Source organism: Lygodium microphyllum, chromosome 18 (assembly GCF_053477565.2).
Source record: "Lygodium microphyllum isolate KBCC chromosome 18, Lygodium_microphyllum_v1.1.10, whole genome shotgun sequence".
NCBI classification, from domain to species: Eukaryota; Viridiplantae; Streptophyta; class Polypodiopsida; order Schizaeales; family Lygodiaceae; genus Lygodium; species Lygodium microphyllum.
The window spans coordinates 17,733,702-17,755,521 of NC_141152.1; the positions used below are offsets into that span (position 1 = coordinate 17,733,702).

Below are 21,820 nucleotides of genomic sequence, written 5' to 3' on the forward strand. Positions count from 1 at the left end.
TGAGGTTCTTGGAGTACACAGCCAGGATTGGAAGACATGTACTGATGCAGGACGACATGGATTGGGTGTCTTCGCATAGCAGATATTGGGCGTAGCACAACATCACAAATGCCTTCCGTCGGACCCCCTGCCGTCGCCTTTGGGGCAGCTAGAGACCAAGGAGGATGTCGTATTTCCTTTGGCTTTTGGCACATGGAGGTCTAGCAGTTGGGAGTTGGCTGGCCCAGATGCAGTAAAATGGAGGGTGTAAGCGCTACCCACATCAACTCTTGAAAACCTCAAAGCACTGCCTTTGGTCTTGTGGGGCGGCATAGCTCGTGTGGAGAGGTGTCTACCGTATTATCCACCGTGTGGCACCCAGCCTTGGTTGTATCTCGTGGGGTTCTTTTGCTGGCAAGCAGTCAACCAGGGCTGTAACCTTTTGTATGAGACCAAGATGCAGGGCACGATTTTCATCATTGAGGCTCAGTCTTGCGCAGTGGTCGGCTTGGAGGCTTTACCTATCCGCCAAGTACTGCAGCCCACAGCAAACCGCTCAGAGGTATGGGAGATCATAGGGAGTCTTACAGGATGGCACATCTGGAAGGCACGCTGTCAAGCGGTTTTTGGCAAGGAGTGCCTTTCAGTACAAGCGACTTTGGCAGAGCTTTGGACTTCCAACATCCACTCCCTCCACAGCCGATGGGACCAAGTGCAAGGCAAGTCTTGAGCTCGTCAGGAGCTCCATTTTCACTTTGTGCACACCTAGGGCGGCCAGGACCTGTTCTTCATGATGCAGGCAGGCAGCCCCAAATGGCGATACACTCCCCCTCCATAGCTTCTTGCCCCCATCCCCCCCAGACCACCTTGAGAGGCTTGTAACATGATGTAATTGTGATTTGCATCAACTCCAGCTAGTCTGTTGAACATGAGCACTCCATTGTAATCAGTCTTCTGAGTAATATATTTCACCACATTTTACTTGCAAAAAAAAGTGTACACGGCACCTCAGAAGATTTATACTTTCTATGCACATATGTACGGAAGGAATCTTGAGTGCCTAAGGATGAACCCATCAGCTGCTGAATTTCAACCTTCTTACCCTTTCTATGCTGAATATCAAGCCATCCTAAATCATCTAGGTCTAAAGAAAGCACAAGTTGCTTATGCTGGACCACATCCTTCTGCAGCATCCTTTCTGTCTGAACACTCAGCCATGAAGTGACCAAGCTTGCCACAAGTGAAACAGGTCAAAGGACCATAGTGGATACATGCCAGTGCAATTAAGGCATTGCCAATTGGGCCCTTTCCTCAAGGTGTCTCACAACATGCATAAATGAGTCCTATTCTCTGCCCTCATACTTGGAGGCACCAATACAATACCAATAGCTGCCACTGCATCCGTTAACATAGGCCAATAAACTGTAGGGCAGCTTTCTACTTCAACCCACATTGGACATTCTTGTTTGAGGAGATTTTGAAAATCAGTCATGGGTCTCCAATGTACCACATGCACCAACTACCTCTCAAAAAAGAGTAGACTGCCCAAAAGATCATCTCTGTTCGTGACAGCCTGCCCAAAAGATCATCTCTGTTTGTGGCCGATGTGAGTATGACCTCATAGAAACCCCCAGGGCCAGCAAAAACCTCATTAACACAATCACACTTGAGAATGGAAGCCAACCATCAACAGATCCAAGGTATTACCCAGATCTTACCCATGAAGAAAAGTATCACTCCATATTCATAAAATGTAGAGAAAGCTCGAAGCACTTCTTGCATATCAACATGTGCATCCACAATGTCCCATTCATTACAAATTGGAAGGTTAGTATGATTGTGTTGAACATATTCTCCTAGTAAAAAGTTAGCAAACTCTAGTAGATGTTTCCAATCCAAATCTAGGGAATCATCAAAAGCATTGGCAGCCTGCACATACAAATGCGGATGAGATTTGGAAGGGGTCAGGCTATCAACAATCAAACGAGCATCCACATCATGTTTACTACACTTCACTACAGGTTGTGCATCAAAGCTTGGAGCCACTTCCTCAGCCATATCCTCCGTGCATAGGACCATCTCATACTTGAACTCTGAATCGGGCCCCAAAGTATCAACCATCTGATCTATGAATGCCATATAAAAGTAAGTGTTGGGAATAAAGGGCCATCATGCCTTTTATATGTGCATGGGTGTGAGCACACCCTTAGCACATTTGTACTTTCATATATATCTATCTAAAACCTAAAGAGGTACACACACAAAAATATTGTACCCAAGAACATCGTGCATCTCTCTCTCTAACTCTCACTCTCTACTCTTGCTCACATTTTGCTCTCTATCTAACATTTTCATCACAGGACATTGCATTGCCACTATGCATCGCTCACTTCAAATTGGTATCAGAGCTGCGGCTAAGGTGTTTGCACTTCTCAGAGTCCACTTAGGTCAGCTCATCATTGTTCTTTCACTAGACAGACAAGCAACAGTTCCAGGTTGCATATAGGTCAAAATCGTCATTTCCTAGTCAGACGCAGTCACGCACGGGTCAGCACTTCAGGCGCAAGTCAAAACATTGTTTTTCAGGTCACAAGCACATCACGTGAGTAGGCGATGGGCTGGCAGCTCTAAACGGGGCAAATTCGTCACTTTTCTTTTGCAAAATTTTCTGATTTTTTCAAAGATTCCCTACGAGCAAGCCCTTTGCTCACTGATGGGCATTCGTGCGTATAAGCATAGTTCAGAATTTTGGGCAGATTTGTGCCAAAAATTTGGGGATTTGTCCAAATTTGATGCAAGCAAGACACAACAGTGATATTTGTCTCAGAAATTGCAGGAATTTGTGACATTTTGCCTCCGACATTTGGGGCTTTTCATGTACATGCAAGATTTGGGCTGAAATTTACCCAATTTCTCGACATTGATGCACATTGGACCCCATGCAATTCGGGGCTTTTGCTGTTTGGGTGAAATTTGTGCGCCATTTGGTCATTTTATGTACATGTGGGTTTAATTCCATGCAATTTGGACATCTAGCACTAAAATTTGGGTGTTTCGCTGAAATTGCTCTATTTTGGCAAATTTGGCCTATTCTATGCATGTCAGAGACAGTGCAGATGTATGGTTGCTGCTTTAAGCACAAAAATTTTTGGGCTTTTGACCATGTGTGTCAAATTTTGTGCCAGTGGATGCATGTACAACAAAAATTGCAACTAAATTTTGGGACTTCTCATGTAATGTGATGTATTTTTCCTTAGAACAGTTGTAATCAGTTGTGGAGTGCTGAAGCACAAGGTTTAGTGCTTCTGAAAATTTATTTGCAGATCTGAAATTTCTGCTTTTACATGGTTATTTATTGCTGGTTGGTACTTGTTTATACCTTGGTCACTTGTGTGACAGTTTGGGCCTGCATTTGCTGAATTCTTTTGGTCACATTTGGCCTGAAATTCATGGCTAGCGGCAGTGACAACAATCATCTCATGCACATTAAGAAGCTTAAAGGAGCACATAACTTTGCAGTCTGGCAAAAACAGTGCTATAATATCCTATTGCAGAAGAAGCAAGCAAGGCCGATTAAGACCAAAGGGGCAAAGCCTGCAAATATGGAATAGGAAGACTGGGATGAGATAAATGAGCTTGCACACTCAACCATCGAGCTATCAATTTCTGATGCCTTGTTGTTTAACAATGAAGGTTTGGATTTTGCCTATGCTATTTGGACTCCACTGGACGAACTATATGCCCAGAAGAGTGCCGCAAGAAAAGTTTACTAGCTGAAAAAGCTTATGGATTTGTGTATGAAAGAGGGTACAGCAATGTCTACTCACTTGAGTGAGTTTAACTCAATTTTCAGCCAGCTGGTTGCCTTGAAGTTCAAGATTGATGAAGAATTTAAGGCTACGTTCTTGCTTTGCACTCTGCCAGAGAGTTGGGATACATTCAAGATTGCTATGCGCAATTCTAATGCGATGCTTTTGTATGTTGATGTAGAGAGTGCTCTACTCATGGAAGAAATGAATCGGCATAACAATGCATCTAGTATGTCTTCCGGTGCTTTGCATACTAGGGGCAGATCATAGCAGAAAGGCAAATCTGATAGCAAGGGATGCAGTAAATCACGTGGTAAGGATGTTGAATGCCATCGTTGTGGCAAGAAGGGTTACTTTAAACATGACTACTACAAATGGAAGAAAGAGAAAGGAAAGGGTAACAAGACAAATGATAGCAAGGAAGAGAAGAAAGAGAGTCAGCCTAAGAAGAGCAGTGTCAAAATTGAAGAGGTGAATGTAGTCATTCATGACAATGACAGTGGGAATGATGTACTCTTTGTCTCTTCACACTTTAGTACACATGCTTTACTTGCAGATACAGATGATGACATGCACACTTGGATTCTAGATTCAAGTGCTTCCTTTCATGTCACCCCTCATCGTGAGTGGTTTTCTAACTATACAGCGGGTCACATGGTGTTGTCTATCTTGGGGACAACTATGCAAACATTGCAGGTGTTGGCAGTGTACAGTTGCAATTTCAGCATGGTTCTGTCTTCACACTTCAGCATGTACAGCATGTACCTCAGCTCAAGAAGAGCTTGATTAGCACAGGGCAACTAGATGACAATGGATTTCATATCACCTTTGGTGATGGGAAATGGAAGATCTATAAGGGATTTAGAGTGATTGCCAGAGGTTGTAAAAGTGATACCTTGTATCCTCTCCATATATCTAGTGTGCGTGACCATATTGTTGTCGTGATCGAGCAGCCGAGTGTTTCTTTATGGCATGGCCGGTTGGGACACATTAGTCAAACTAGAATGAAAGTGCTTTCTCGTTTGTGTTACTTGCCTTGTCTTCGTTATACTGACTTTAAGCATGGTGATCATTGTGTTTATGGTAAACATGCACAAACGTCTCATAAGAAGTCTCTTTCGTTGAAATATTCCTCTCTAGAGTTAGTACATTCCGATGTATATCAAATGCCAAGGTTATCTTTAGGAGGAAAGAAATACTTTGTCACCTTTGTCGATGATGCTACACAGACTGTATGGATTTACCATATTCGTAGTAAGGACGAAGTGCTTGACAAGTTTCAAAAATTCTTGGCATTGGTTGAAAATCAGACTGATGAGACACTTAAGTGTCTTCGCTCTGACAATGGTGGGGAATATGTGTCCAAGGCCTTGCAAGCATTTTGTGATAGCAAAGGGATAAAGAGGGAGCTCACTGCCCCTCATAATCCACCCCAAAATGGAGTTGCAGAGCGTATGAATCGGACCATACATGATAAAATCCGTACTATGCTATCTCATGCTGCATTACTCCCTGGCTTTTGGGCAAAGGCTATTATGATAGATGTTCACTTGATTAATCGGTCACCAAACAGGTCTTTTAGGGGGGGGGGGGAGGGGGATCCTCCCTCAGGAAGTATGGTCAGGCAAGCCACCTTCATATCCTCCCTGAAAGTGTTTGGCTACGAGGCTTTTGTGCACATTCGTAAAGAAGAACATAGCAAACTTGAGCCAAAGTCCTGTAAATGCATTTTCCTAGGATATGGTGACGAGGGTGAAATGGGGAATAGATTATGGGATCCCGAGAAAAGGAAGATAGTACGCAGCAATGATGTTATCTTCTAGGAAGATCGCATGCATAAACAGCCCGAAAAGACTGAGGAGGTCCATAGGGTTATTTTCCGGGAGGAATACCTTTTGGACAACAAAATGTGCCTGCTGTACAACAGCAAATACCTACTGTAAATGAACCTACAAATGCAAAAAATGATGCTGGAAATTATCAGGCAGCCATTGCCCATAATGATGAGCCACTGGATGTGCAGGAACAGCTAGGACAACAAGTTGTTAATGTTGATTTGCATGCTGAAATGCCAAGACAACAAGCTGAAAATGGAAATTTGCAAGCTCAACAACCAGCAAACAATGATCATTGGGTTAGGAGATCGTCTAAGGCTACTAGATAACCTGATAAATTCGATCTTGATGCAAACAATGTGGCTGATTATGTCATATTGACAGATTATGGTGAACCGTCTTGCTTCAAGGAAGCAATGGACAGACAGGACAGCAAGAAATTGTATAAAGCCATGTTGTCAGAGATGGAATCTCTTGAGAAAAATGGCACTTGGGACTTGGTGTACAAAGCAGGATTGGTTGCGAAGGGATACAGGCAGGAACATGGTGTTGACTTTGATGAGATCTTCTCTCCTGTAGTCAAGATGACTACATTGAGAACCATTTTGGGCTTGGTTGTAGCTGAAGATATGAAGCTCATACAAATTGATGTAAAGACTGCATTCTTACATGGTGATCTGCATGAAAACATATATATGCAGCAGCCTAAAGGGTTTGTGGCAAAAGGGAAAGAGAAGATGGTATGTAAACTCAAAAGGAGTTTGTATAGGCTGAAACATGCACCAAGAGAATGGTATCATAAGTTTGATACATTTATGCAATCTCAAGGTTTTCATAGAAGTCAAGTGGATCACTACTTGTACACCAAGAAGGCAGCAGATGGCAGCCTGATTATCTTGGTTCTGTATGTTGATGCCATGTTGATTGCTGGCAGGGATTCTCATGCCTTGGACTCACTAAAGCAAAGTCTTCATGACAACTTTGACATGAAGGATCTTAGTGATGCAAATCACATTCTTGGCATGTGAATACTCAGAGATAGGTCAAAAGGATTACTCTATCTATCTCAGGAAGAGTATATCTCCAAGGTTTTGCAGCGTTTCAATATGGAGGGGAGAAAAACAATTAGGATTCCATTGCCTCCAAATGTGAAACTCGGTGCAGAGGACAGCCCTACATCTGATGATGAGAAGGCTGAAATGGCCAAGATACCATATGCTCCAGCTGTTGGCAGTTTGATGGATGTATGGTTGCTACACGTCCTAACATTGCCTTTGCAGTGGGAGTGGTTAGCAGATACATGGCAAACCCTGGTAAAAAGCATTGGGAAGCAGTGAAAGGTATTATGAGATACCTCAGAAGCAGAAAGGATTTGTGCATCTGCTTTGGAAAGCACAAGGCATCTATCATTGGCTTTACGGATGCACACTATGTTGGTCATACAGACTGCAGAAAGTCCACTTCTAGGTATGTGTTTACCTTCACAAGAGGAGCAGTCTCTTGGATCTCCAGGCTACAAAAGTGTGTTGCATTGTCTACTACAAAGGCAGAGTATGTGGCTGTCATTGAGGCATGCAAGGAGGCTTTATGGCTTTTACGTTTGGTGGGAGAGCTTGGCATTATAGAGTTACCTGTTCTCCATTGTGATAGTCAGAGTGCTATCATGCTAGCACGGAATCCCGTCTTTCATGCAAAGACGAAGAAGAGTCAAAGTGTATACAGATGACGATCCTGCAGATCTTCTCACGAAGGGTCTTCCAGCAAAGTAGTTTGCTCATTGCTAACAGATGATGGGCGTAGGATAGATATATGTATTTCAGCTTTGTACATACCTAGACTTAGGTGATTCTTTTCTCCTCTTAAGGCACATTGCCTTCAGGTGGGAGGTTGTTGGGAATAAAGGGACATCGTGCCTTTTATATGTGCACGGGTGTGAACACACCCTTAGCACATTTGTACTTTCATATATATCTATCTAAAACCTAAAGAGGTACACACACAAAAAGATTGTACCCAAGAACATCGTGCATCTCTCTCTCTGACTCTCACTCTCTACTCTTGCTCACGTTTTGCTCTCGACCTGACATTTTCATTGCAGGACATTGCATCGCCATGCCGCATTGCTCACTTCAGTAAGCCTGCGCGCAGGCCCTCAAGTTGTGCCCTCAAGCAAGTTGAGGCCAGCCCTTGATAGCTGCCTCTCAATCACAACGAGCCTATTCTATAGTCATGACCTATTCTTGATGGAGACATGATACGAATGGGACCCAGGTTGTTGTAAAGGTTACCAGCTTGTGGAGTGAACTCTATCCATCCCTGTGTCTCCAAATCTAAAAGAGAAGCTGGTTGCTTGCCTTTAGACTGGACCTGGCTGAGTAGACTATTGTGGGGCAGAGGGTGGAGGCTGATTGTGCAGTTTATCTTGGTCCATGTCCATTGGCTGATCCACTAGGGTGCTCCTACAGCTAGGACATTCGACCATGAAGTGTTCCGGTTGACCTCATGAGAAACAATGACCAGCAAAGGTACCCCACTTGAGCCGAAACCAAAGAGACCTCATGCTGCTAGCTAGGTCTCTTTCTAGTAATATCCCATAGCATGCACAGTCGATTGCAGCTGGCTGCCTTCAGACTTGGGGGTACTAACACATGGCCAGCTGCAGCCATTGCATCTTTTAGAAGGACCCAATAAACTGCTGAGCAGCTCTCCACTTCCACCCATACCAAACAAGAGTGCTTAAGCAAGCATTGGAAATATAGCAATGGATGCCAAGAGACAATGTGCACCAACAGTTTTTCAAAGAAAAGGGGCTGCATATGGAGGAGATCACGTGCTGAAGTAGAAAGAAGGACAACCTCATAGAATCCACACAGGCCTACAAAAATCTCCTCTACACAATCCGTCTACAGAGTAGTTGTCAGCCCCATTGATGGATCCTAGCACACACAAGAATCTGACCAGTAAAGAATCACTCCTCACTCGTGGAAAGAGGAAAAGGAGCGAAGAAACTCGAGTATGCACCTATGTATCTAAAATCTCCTCATCCATGCAGGTAGGAACGGCTCTATGATTGTGCTCGACATATTCCTCAAGAAGGGAGTTTGCAAACTCGAGCAGCTGGTCCCAATTGGGGTTCTTGCAAGTCCTACAAAGTAGAAGCCATCTGAGCCTACAAACAAGGTGAAGAATCACCCAATTCAGGAACCATAGAAACTGAAGGAAATTTAGGATGATGAATTATCCTCCATGTGGAGATCATTAGGATGCCAAACTATAAAGCAAAGTATCTCTTGAGGCAATCAAATGGGTCTGAAGAAATGATTGCGACAATTCAAGAAGCCTCATTGAATTCAGCACATGCCACCAAGATGTTTGGATAATCATGAGACTATGGAAGATACTAGTCTCCTCAATAAATAATTTTGAAACATCAGTCCAAGGATGACTTTGCACACAAAGGACTTGCAAAAGCACCATTCTTAGAGCTATCATGTGAAGATTAACATCCAAGGAAGAAACTCCTCCCAACTGTTTCGGAGTAATAATATGCTACCAAGATATCCACAAAATGGACAGGCTACAGCGATTCCAAGAGATACTTCTTGGTCCAAAGAAGTAGGGGTAGGAAATAAGAGACCATAAAAATCATGATATATTGTGCCACTTTGAGCCGCACATGAAGAGGCCAGCCCTGAGATTTCCAAGACGTAAACCTATCATGAATTCTGGAGGACATCCAATCAAGCAATGCTCAGGGAGGGACTTCCACACCAACTGGATATCTTACGTGCTGCATAATATCTCCTTTGGAAACAACAACTCCCTCCCAACCCAATTCTTGCAAATCTGTCTCCATACAAAATATTAATGTTGATGTTTTAGCATTAATATGAAGGCCCGAGGCCAAACCAAACAAACTCCTACCATTGCCCAATTGACATTAGTTCGATCAGCCTTGAGAAACATAAAGGAATCATCTACCAAAGATTGACCCAAAAGTTGAGAACCACTGGGAAGAGATAAAAAGAAAGGTCAAAGGTAAAGTTTCCAGGAGATACTTGGTGAAATTTTAGAATCATTCATGAGTGAATGCTAAATGGATGGAAGAGGATGACCTGGTAGACCATCCTCAGTTGTTCCAACTTTACCTAGATGCCTTTCAGTTAGGGCCAACTTTAGTTCGGGTTCAGTAAAGAAGGGGTCTAGAGTATTACCTAATGCTCGAGGGGGAGTAGCACTTACACTCCTCTAGTTGTGGACATCTCTCGTATGTAGTGGATCTCGGATGTATTTAGCATGCATCCAAGGTACTGTGCAGACAATATGTCTGCCATGAGGTCACTACTCAGTATACTAGTCACCGTGAGATGTATGCAAATGAGTATGGTTGTTGTTGTGCTTTGAGACTATACTTCTGCATCAATTTGGGATCAACAATCTTCCCATCCTCTGTGAACCAATCTAGCAAAGAAAGCATAGAGTGAGTGACCAATGCAAATAATAAAGGACTGAGAGAGCATCCCTGATAAAGAGAACGAGATAAAGCAATCTCTTCAGTCACTCCTCCATTAAGCACAACATGTGCCAATGCATCTTGATTGATAGTGTCAATAAGAGAACTCATGTAGGGATGAAAGCCCATGGTAGACATTGTTGAGCTAAAAATGCATTACTTAAACCACCCCAAAACACGCTTAATTAATGAAGAAAACCTCTTATTTTAAAAAGAAATGATCCTAGATAGTTATTATGTCCCACATTAAAAACCCTAATTTGGGTTCCCCAAACCTACTATAATTAGGCATGCAACCCACCATTCTCCCTTAATCTCGTTTTTACAAGTTTCAAGAACCATATCTTTACTGCCCACACTCCTTTTACAGAGGACATTGCGATCAAAGCTTCCACCAACCATCTGCTACTATCTGGGCCTGATTCCAACCTTCCTCACCTGTTTGCAGCTATCACTAGGTCCCATGAGCTGTAGCCTATAGTTTGGTATCGTCGCAATCAACAAGGAACTGTCGCTCTGATCTTCTCTCTCCTCTGAATGCTACGTTTGCAGTTTCTGGCTACTGCCCTGACATTCTCTCACCTCTGTCTACTACATTTGCCCCTAACAGTTGTCGCTTAGTTTTTCTCTCTCCTCAGGTACCTACGTTTTTAATATTTCTCTCTCTTGCACCACCATCTGCATCAAATCCAGCCTTCCTTGGCTGCATTTCTTGGTGTTTGACACTCAAAGGCTACCTTTGTTGTGATTCAGGATCCATTTGGAGTACGACACACTCTACAGCTCACAATCTCTGCCTTGATCCCAAAGATATGAGAGTTTAAGATTCAATATTCATTGCATAGTATATTTGCTTCATGAGCACTGTATATTCATTATTCATTTACTTTATTATTCATTGTGTTCACTATCTCCGTGTCAAGCTAACCCTAACCCTAAGTGTGTTCTAAGTTTATCAACATTGTGCTTTGTCGTACGATTGATTTTGTGCTTTTTTGTGTTTCGAGCATTTCTTCACAAACATCAATTGTTGCATGAAGGACCAGGTGCATGATCAAAAGCCTTTTCAATATCTAACTTGATCATAATTACCCATTTGAACATAGGCTTTGACATATTCCATTCCCATTTGAACATTCAAAATATTATGCATGATGTTACATCCCTTAATAATGAACCCATATTGATGGGGACGAATCAACTGTGGAAACACTTCCTACAATCTATTGGCAATGACTTTGGAAAAGATTTTATATAATGAACCCATAACTGAAATGGGCCTCCATTGATTTAAAGTGGATGGGGAAGGAACCCTCGGCAGCAAATGAAGAACTGCAATTTTCCAATTTGCAAGCATCTATCCAGTTCTATAGATGTGCTGGCAAAGGCGAGTCAAAAGGTCCTTAAGCTATTTCACATTGGCTGAAAACAGCTCATTAAGGAAGTCATCCCATCCCCGGCTTTTCCTACCGGGTAAATGGTATAGCACTACCTACACTTCTTCCTCTATGATATCTACTTCCATCAATTCCCTCCATTCATGCTTGACCTGATTTCAAACCAAATCACAAATGTATCTTTGAGCAGAAAGAACAGAATCAAAAAGAACTTATTGCCGACCCAACAAGGATTTGCAGTATTCGAGGCACATCTGAATGATGGATGTGGGCTCAATAACCAAGACAAGCAAAAAGTTGATGAGTCTGACAATTATTATTATGCAAACCATCCACACAAGCCAGCAATCTGAACTTAGCATATTCTTCATCTTGTAGAGCTTGAACGCTGCATTTCAGCCATTCAGAACATATGGCCAAATCATCAAAGTTGTCCCCAACTTGTTGCATACTGAGCAAATGTTTCAACAAAGAGTGCAAATACTGCAATTCAGCACAAAAAATAGAGGCATGCTGAATAGCATACTATCAGGACAAGGCTCGTGCATTATCCCTAAAAACAGGCCATGCATCAATACCCCCAGACAAAACCTGCATGCTAAACTAACTGCTGCATGTACCATAGAGCCTTGAAGGCATGCACCAGCCAATGACTCATGTCCAAAACAAGGGGGTATTGACCCAAAAGGACATGATGCCTCTCCACCGACATGTCAATTTCTGCTCTGGAAGCAAGGAATCGCTCTAGAAAATGTACATTCTATCCAATCAAGCCCAAGTTTCTGAATGTTGAAGACATCCGTATGTAAAACTAGAGTCATTATCTAAGAAACAAATTCAGTTCAATCATTCACATGAACCAACCTCTCACACAATCACTGTTCAAACATGGATATCTCATGCACTTGGTCTTTAACACAACTCTCCCCTTCAAGCTGTCTATGCCCCAGAGATCTCAAGAAAGCAGTTATGTTTGTAAGACTTGAAACCAAGTTGCAAGGAAACATTAGATTAGAGCAATCTCACTAGAAGAGCTACACATTGATGGTCTCTCATGCCCTTAGCATGGCATAGGCTTAGATGTGGTGAGACTTCAAAGCATCTTTCCTTTAAGATATTAGGAACATGTGATATGCACAGATCTCTCTCCACTGATCCAATGAGTTGCATTTTTAAAGCTAATGAACCTTCGCACACATAAATGTTACAAATCAATTTTTTACCAACTTATCCCGATCACATAGAAATTATGAAGACTAGGAGCTAGAGAAAAGGCATCACAGTTGAAGCAAATCTTTTCAACACCTCAATCTGCAAAAAGAAATGTATAATTGTGCACAGAGCATGTTCAAAAAGGTTGCAGACATCTCTTGTAATACCTCCTGGGCAAGTAAGCCATTTGTAGGAGGTGACCCAAAAAATTTCACTTCTTTGCACAAATTGTATCTCCCTCCTTTACATAAAGCACAACGTTCACAAGGAATCCCTGCTTCAAGAGCTACACGATCTCCAACTTTTAAATGGGTTACAGCAGACCCAACCTCTACCACAACACCAGCACCCTCATGGCCAAGCACCATTGGTTCCTTCATGGCAACCCGGGAGTTTCGAAGTTTCTGCACATGCACATTTTAGATCACATTGTTTGTCAAGATACCTATCTTCCAAAAACAGAAACGCCAGTTGCTGATCTACCCATAGAACACAGGTGTTGTCTATACAAATCATCTACTCTTTAGCTAAACTAACAGTCAGATGTGCAACTAAACTTCTGGCCAGTATGTAACCAATTCAAATCTCATTGGGACCCTGGACACACTTTACATAGAAATTTTAGTGCTTTTGACCATCCTCAAGCAAGTGACTACTTTATCTTTGTCAATAGCCCCTGCTGTCACAATACAGGTCAGCCCCTGAATTCTAGAAATACAGGGCATGAGAGACTGAAGAAAGATCAAAACAGAAAGCATGTTATCCGAATGTTGGAGAAGCAAGAACAATAGTGTTAATAAAAAAGGTTGGGTGTCTTGGGCTCTCATGCAAATCATGCAGAATACACAGTGCCCATGTGAAATGTTGAAGTCCGTCCATTCCTCTGTCACTAAACCATCATATGTTTCCAACGTTCAAATTTTGAGGCATTTTTGGTCACCCAAAATTCTTCTTCCATGAATAAATGATTTTTGTACAAGTACTGACATATTTCAAGTCCTTCAAGAACCAGACTCACCATGGCTGCTTTGCATCCAAACATGAAATATTTCCTACTTGTATCAATTCCTGCTGTTGTATCTGATTCCCATAACAATCTGGAGCCCTTAATCTCTGAAACACCTTCCTACATGACAACAATCACACCCTACAAGCAGCACATCATCCTTACAATTGTCTAAGGCCAAACCAGCCATGCTGTGTTTCCTTTGCCAAATAACTAATCTAGAGGTTACAAGATCTTCAACCAACAAAGATTTTCTTGTTGTCCATGAGCAAAAGCCTTGTACTGAGTAAAGGCAAACAAATACTGCTTGAACGAACAAATGTAACAATACCAGCAAAGAAACCACAATACCTTGCCATTTTACGGACTGCAAATCTATTCAGTACAGCTAATGGAGGATTTGGCAGCATTAATATGAAGACCAGAAGCAGGCCTGAAAAGATTCTAGACATCCAATGCCTTGTGGAGGTTATCTCATTCTGCTTTAAGAATCATGAAAGTGTCATCAGCTAACGATTGGTCAATAGAATGTTGGCCAGAAGAAAGAGAAAGACCAGCCAGCTGTCCTATGCCAATGGCTCAATGGTCCCACCATTCAACGTGACGTGCAAAGAGGCATATGTAATGATAGCACATATTAGGTGAGACATGCATAGACCAAAACCCACGATGTACATAAGTCCTGCCACAAAAGACCAATCCAAGTAATCAAAAGCCTTTTCAAGATCCAACTGAACTAGCACGACTTCCTGCTAAGAGTGCTTAGCATAGTGAATGTCCATCTGAACATTCTACACATGATGTAAGATATTCCTGCCCTTCATAAATCCATACTGATTAGGGTGCACAATGCTAGGGAGATGTTTATGGAGATGATTGGCCATTACTTTCGAGAAGATTTTACACATAGAACCCATCAGAGAAATTGGTCACCAATGTTTCAACATTGAGGGTGAGAGCACTTACAGAATTAGCTTAATAATCCTTGCCTTCCATGATGCAAGCATGATCCTAGACTCCCAAACCTGTTAGCACATGATTGTCAAAGCTTTTGCCAAACTAGTAGCATAAGCCTTAAAGAACTCATTAGCCAAACCATCTCATCCCGGACTTTTGTCCTTGGGAAAATGAAACAAAACATCCATGACCTCTTCCTCATATCACTAACCAAAGCAACATGAATGTCTGGCAACACTGATCCTTGACCAAGGCATAGAAAGCTGAACAGCCCTAGGCGATCTACTCAGTAGAAGGAGACGAAGAACTAAGGTCTAGAAAGTAATATCTACACATATGCACAATGGACTTCTGATCCGTAGCCATCTGACCTTCTACATGCTTAAGTCTAACCATATTCTTTGGAGCAGAAAAAGGCATGCAATCCCTGAAAGAATTTATGAGACTAACATGATACATCTTGCAAATTCTCAGTGTCAATTTCGCTTGCTAATATGATCTCAACTAAAACTGCTAAATGAGATTCACCAGTCTTGTAGCCAATGGAAGCAAAAATAGATCATCCAAAGAATCAAGCAACAAAGAGTGGACCAACACCAAAAAGTTTTCAGCAACCTACCAGCACTACTTGCAAAGAGATGCATGATAAATGTTTTAGTGTCGAACAACCCTCTGCACATTATGGATCAATTGCTCAAAAGAGTCACTACCCCCAATGAAAAATCAAGTAAAAATCCGTCAATCAACTACTCCATATAATAATTAAAAAGTGGATGCTTCAAATTAGACGAATTGAAATGCAAGGGAAGCCACCCCAAAATTTGTGTAAATGGAGCAACAAAGTGTGCAAGCATGTCAAATTGCCAAGAAAAATTATCACATGTCTGATATCTCTAGTAAGAATGCATCATCTTGCATAATATACATACTATCCAATCAAGACCATGTGGCAATATGCTATGCCCATTGAAAAGGAAAGGTTGAGTCCAAATGGACGAAGCCAAGACCAAAGCACCAGCTTCAAAACGACCAATTCAAAATCATGCCATGTACAACTCTCATGTGCATCCATCACCAAGTGCTCAGAGGTAGACTGCGAATGATGAACACGTATTAAAATCTCCCATCAGTATTCCTAGTTTGCCAAGTGATAGACAAGCTTTTAGGCAGCCCCACAAATCTCATCTAGACAATGGATCATTCCGTACATAGAGCCCGACCAGCCATAGAATCTCCCTTCAAACAAGATTTCAATAGCCAAAAAGTGGCCATGCACATCATTCTTGACAATAACCACGGCCGAAATTTGGCATGCATGACCATGAGCATCCCTGAATAGTATTGTGTTGAACCTCCTGCATAGAACAAATGGAACCCATGGCAATCCACAATCTTTATTGCTTCCCTTTGACTTTTATGCTCAAGAGAACATAATACATCCCATTGATTATCATGCAAGGTATGCCACATGTCAAGCTGCTTACTGTGTGAGCAAATGCCATGCACATTCCAAATGGCAAGCCTCATATATCATAACAAAAGTGGCTTGTGAAGAGGCTGATTTTCCCTTGATTGCACTTTTTCAGCTAGAATATCAAGAGTGCCCTCTCATCAAGAAATCAACCAAAACTGTAAATGAATTTAAATCCGTACGCTCCATCTTGCCTCAGCACCCTTGGATAATGATGATACCAAGCGGTGATCACTTTACCGCAAGGATCAAAAGCAAACTAAGTAGGAGGGTCCCTCAAACAGTCAACAAAAGCCTTCGTGGCAGAAGATTTTCGAGAGGCCAACAAAACCATGTCATTAGCAATGTGTACCAAATACTGCTTGTCTTCTCACCCCACATAGGTGCAAAAGAGGTCTTGCGAAATGCTAGGCATAGCAGTTGCTATGCCTACATCCAACTACTTACCTCTTCTAGAAACCCAATCACGATCAAGTTGGTCCAATGTCTACAAAGGTTGTTTCCCTTTATCCACATTGATCCACATAGGATCCTCATTTGCTTGAGGGCCATCAACCATAAGATCTTTATTGACCAGCAAAGCCATTCCCCCATCCAAGGCAGCCATCTTCTCTAGACATTTAGCCATGAAGTGCCTCAATTGTCCTCAAAGAAAAACAATGCCCTTCAAAAGTAACCCATTTCAAACTAAAGTGCAATGAAGACATTTAACGACAATTTATGCATAACCAGATGGGCCTTTTGCACGAGATGTCCACAGTATGCACGTACGGTTGTAGTTGGTAACCCTTTAGCTCAGCAACCAAAACAATGCCAATCTCCCCCATAGCATCTCTAAGCAAAGGCCAACATACTGCAAGATGGCGTTCCACGTCAACCTGCTCTAGAAATTCCTACCAGAGAAAACATTGGAAATCTCCAAATGTTCTCCAAGCCACAGCATGGACCAAGCATCTATAATTTTTAAAAAAGGAGCTCTCACCAAAAGATCATCTTGATACCTTGATGATTCGAGCAATACCTCATAAAAGCCTCATGGGACAACAAATTTTTTTCCCACACAAACCCCCTGCAAAATGGAGGGCAGCCATTGACAAATCCAGGAAAGCATCGGAATCCCACTTGTAAAGAAGAGGATAACTTCTCTTTCATATAAGACGGAAACAAAACACAACACAGCCTTACTATCCATAGAAGCATCCAAAGCATTCTCTTTGTTGTGATTCGGAAAGGAGCCCTGACTGTGTTGCACAAATTCACCGAACAATGTATTGGCAAACTCCTATAGATGTTCCCACTCCAACTCCTAGGAATCATCAACGGCTGAGGTAACCTGCACACAAGAACGTACTTGATGCTCAGACTATAAAAGATCTTCAAAATCTGCCATCACTGCATCAAGATCTGCTTGGCTCTGTTTGACTAGTGCTGACTTGCTCTAAAAAGAAAGATCGGAGGCAGCTGAGGTAACATGCACATAAGAACGTGCTTGATACTCAGACTATAGAGGATCTTCAAAATCTGCCATCACTGCATCCGGGATCTGCTTGGCTCTGTTTGACTAGTGCTGACTTGCTCTAAAAAGAAAGATTGGATCTTAGGCATCCCTTTTTCATATCTTGACATCCATTTTTCTTTCCTTTCAGTTGAGGTACTTTTATCATTCAACATCATCTACTACTCTACTAGTTTATTTACTTTTCATGTTAGGTGGACTACTACTTTGGTGGTTGTGCCTACGACACTTGGTCACCATTGGAGCCATCTCTCAAGGTCGAGTATAAGCTCATCAACACCTAAAAATAGCCACACAATACATTATGTGCTCTCCTTCTCAATTATTTTGGCTTTGATATCCCGATTGCCTTGGGGGCTAACTCTTCCCCTACTCTTCTAGTTGAAGAGTGTTAGGTTTTCCTCCTTTACCTTTCTTTCTCCATTTGCATGGTGGACTACTATCCTAGTCCTTCTCGACTAGCATGGAGCACTCTCCCGAGATTGAGATCCTAGCTTGCCTACGCCACTTGGTCAGCATAGGAGCCCTCTCCCAAGATTGAGTACGAGCATGTTCCACATATCTAGATGGTCGATTCTCCTTTGGCTCTTCTAGTTGGGGGATGTTAGGTCTACCTTCTTTGGTCGGGCGAGGTTTCCCTGTATCCCAAAGCATACATGCCCTATTCTTGTTACGGGAGGCCAACCGAGGCTCCACCAACACCTCACCAAGAGAACTCAAAACAAAGGGAAGAAGTCGCCAAAGATGGGCAGGAAAATCAACCACCTCGACCCAAATTGGGATGCTTGCCTAAGTACCTCTTGAAATTCCGCCATAGGCCTCCAAGGAACCATATGGACTAACTAACCATCCATGAACAATGGGATATGTTGCATAATATGAGCACGCACTTCTAGGGAGCAGAAGAGGACCTCAAAAAAACCCCTCGGGCCAACATAAATCTCTTCCACAAGGGAAGCCTGTCCTTGCCCTAAAGCATCATCCTAACACATCTTCACATTGGCAAGCATGGATAGAAACCATGCACGGATTTTGGTGATCTTCCCCTAAAGTAAAAGATGGCCGCCCTCTCATGGAAGGCAAAAATCTGCTGTAGAACCAGATCAGCACCCATAACAGTGACCACATGTTCCCCTTGTGGTAATGAATTCGCTTTACCCTCATTAGCTTGAGCATATTCCGACATCAGATGATTGGCAAAGGCCAGCATAAACTGAAAAGACTTATTAGTATGAGAACACGAAGCATGAACCATTTGCTGAGGCAAATTCAGGGCACACAAGTCCACCAGAACATCTTGCGACATTTACCCATCTCATCCCCTTCCATTAACTACCCAAATTCTTCGACTAACGAATTGCTATCTGATTCCACCAAGACTTTATCATCCCCATTTCCAATATGCTGGTCTAGAAAGGCCATATCAATACCATTAGATTCTTGCAAATTCACCATTTCCGAGGTTTATGCTCATTACAAAGATTATTCCAACTCTGGCTGTCTGTCATCACAAAATAGAACTGAATCTGTCTCCTTCTATAGGCCGTTGTACCTTAGGACCTCACGACCACAACGCCAATCTATACTCTGCCGTTCAGTTTAAACAGACCTTTTACAATCTAAGTCACTCACAGTCTGTCTTACCCACAATTAGAGCAAGTTGTCACACCCTCCTTGTCAGACGCAAGGCAGGGCGCCTCGGAAATGTCAGATTAGGGCGATGAGGATTGATAGTGGTACTGGGACACAGCGCATGCTGGGCAGAAGGCAGCCTTAGCTCGAGCAGGCAGAAGACAGGCGTTTGGACGTCAAGGGCAGGAGACGAAGTGACGGGATAGACAGGACAAAATGTTACCCGACCAAGAAAAGGGAAACAGGCAACGCACAGGGCAAGAATAGAATGACAGAGGCGTCACGTCTGTCTGCTGGTAGGAAGGCGCAACCCTCTCTCACGCTCACCATCATTGTCGCTCGCTCGATTGTTTCTCTCTCTCTCTCTTTTTTTTTTCGTAAAAGGTAATTGTATTAATTACGAAAAAAAGTACAAGATTACATGATTACATGAGTACAAGAGACACGAGGGCCCTAGGCCAACGTGTGGGAAATCCCCGAACTAGTATACTAAAAAGGTTACACCAATCATGGCAAGGACCCAGAGGCAATTGCCAAATGCCAGGAATGCAAATCCTCCCGAGGGAGCAAGTCAGAGTGCCTGATGAGATCTAGCTGCCAATGCAAGAGCCCTTTAAGCCTTGCAATATGTCGCCGTACATTAGAAGCTGAATCAAAGAGAAAAGCATTTCGGGTGGTCCAAATGTGCCAGCATCCCCAGTATCTGAAAAAGTGAAATAAGATCTTCATATGTAACGGTGGCGGTGTGGGATACTTTGGGCGTACAAAAACCCAATCGAAAGGAGTCAGTGAGGACCCCACCACTGCGCGCCAGATTTGCGACAAGAGTGACCAGATATTCTTGGCGAGCGGGCAAGAAAGAAAACGATGTCGGGCCGATTCCGCCGTAGTGGTGCAGAAGAAACAATTGCCATTCGAGATTCGACGCTTGGAAAGGGCTGAGGCAAGAGGAAGACCACCAATCATTACACGCCACAGAAAGACCTTGCATTTGAAAGGTGCCTTATTCTGCCATCCCTCCATCAGCGTTGCCTGCCACCATGACAGTGATTTCCGCAGGCCCCAAACAGTATTAGCTTTCACACCCAGCCATTGTCGATCTTTAATGAGAAGATGATACACCTGATTAGTAGAGGCCTTTTCCAGACTCAACCGGCCTGCAAGGTCCCAGTTCTGCCAAGGGCGATCCATAGCCAGGGTAGGAAAGGGTTGCCTACCCTGAAGTTCCAACGAAAGCTTCCCCCATAAATCACGGTAGCCGCGCGGGATCCTGAAAAGTCTCCTAGCAGTCCGAAACGATGCGAGGACATTGCGAGTAGCAAGGGTAGCATCCGCAATCGAAGTCACACCCAAACGGGCCATGCGGTTAAATCTTGGTCTGAGCTGATGTTTATCTTCCCATGAAAGTAATCTGGATACCGCCAACAATTCCAGCTGAAAAGAATTAGTCTGCAAGCGGTCCCCTACAGGATGCCAACGGGCCTTTTGGAGCACCACTTTCCAAGAGCCGACCAAGTGCAGTAACAAAGAGGAAGAGGGACTGGAAAATCGAGAGTCAGCATTAAGGACATGCCACCATGAGGCCCGAAGCCGTGTGTTACCCTGGCGGAGCCCGCTGTCCTCAAGAAAATAACGGGCTATGATGGTCCACGGGTGATGATCCACACACATGGCACGAAAAAGAGACCAGCGAAGAGCCAGCATATGAGTTTCCGCGTCCAAAATAGCTCCACCACCCATGCGCTTAGGGGTACATGCATGTGACCATGAAATCCAGGAAATGCCTGCCTGCAGTGAATCTTTCTTCCATAGCATGAAACGAATGGGATGAGTGAGAGCCTTCAAAGTAGTGGGCGTCCATGGCAGTAGTGGCAGGAAATACGTCAGCATTGGTAGCATAATTATCTGAGCCACTTTGAGGCGGACATGGAATGGCCAGGCTTGCGACTTCCAGTACATAAACTTCGCGGCCAGTTTTTGTGAAATCCACTCCAACAGGTCCTTTGGCCGTACATCCACCCCCAATGGGTATCCAAGATGCCTGACAATGGAGCCACGGGAAACCACCTGGCCCTGCCAGCCTAATGACTGTAAATCAAGCTCCGTGCAACTGAGAATGGCTGACTTAAAGGCATTGATGCGAAGACCAAAAGCTTGACCAAAGAGCGTCCAAACATCTAATGCCTTGCGAATGTTGTCCCTGTCCGCCTGCAAAATCATAAAGGAGTCATCAGCCAAAGATTGGCTAATGAGGTGCTGCCCCAAAGGAAGAGACAACCCTGCCAGCTGGGCAGAAGCCGCCATGGAGGATAACATTGAAAGGACCGGGTGAGTCGCCAAGGCAAAGAAGAGAGGACTCAAAGGGCAACCCTATTGGACCGAGCGTGCAAGGACAAATGGCTCTGTAACCCCACCATTAAGCATAACTCTTGAAGAAGCCTCAGTACTAATGATGTAGATCAATCGGAACATCCGGATACCAAAGCCCATAGC

The 21,820-nt window shown here is 43.2% G+C and overlaps 1 protein-coding gene across 1 annotated transcript in view; it reads right to left on the reverse strand.

Annotated features, from left to right (window-relative positions):
• LOC148020637 (L-idonate 5-dehydrogenase-like) overlaps window positions 1-21,820 on the reverse strand; it is a 127,740-nt gene that overhangs the window by 69,989 nt on the left and 35,931 nt on the right. Inside the window, exon 3 of the mRNA XM_087698444.1 lies at window positions 12,913-13,149. Coding sequence (XP_087554570.1) covers window positions 12,913-13,149 — 237 coding nt within the window. The remainder of the gene's footprint in view (window positions 1-12,912; window positions 13,150-21,820) is intronic.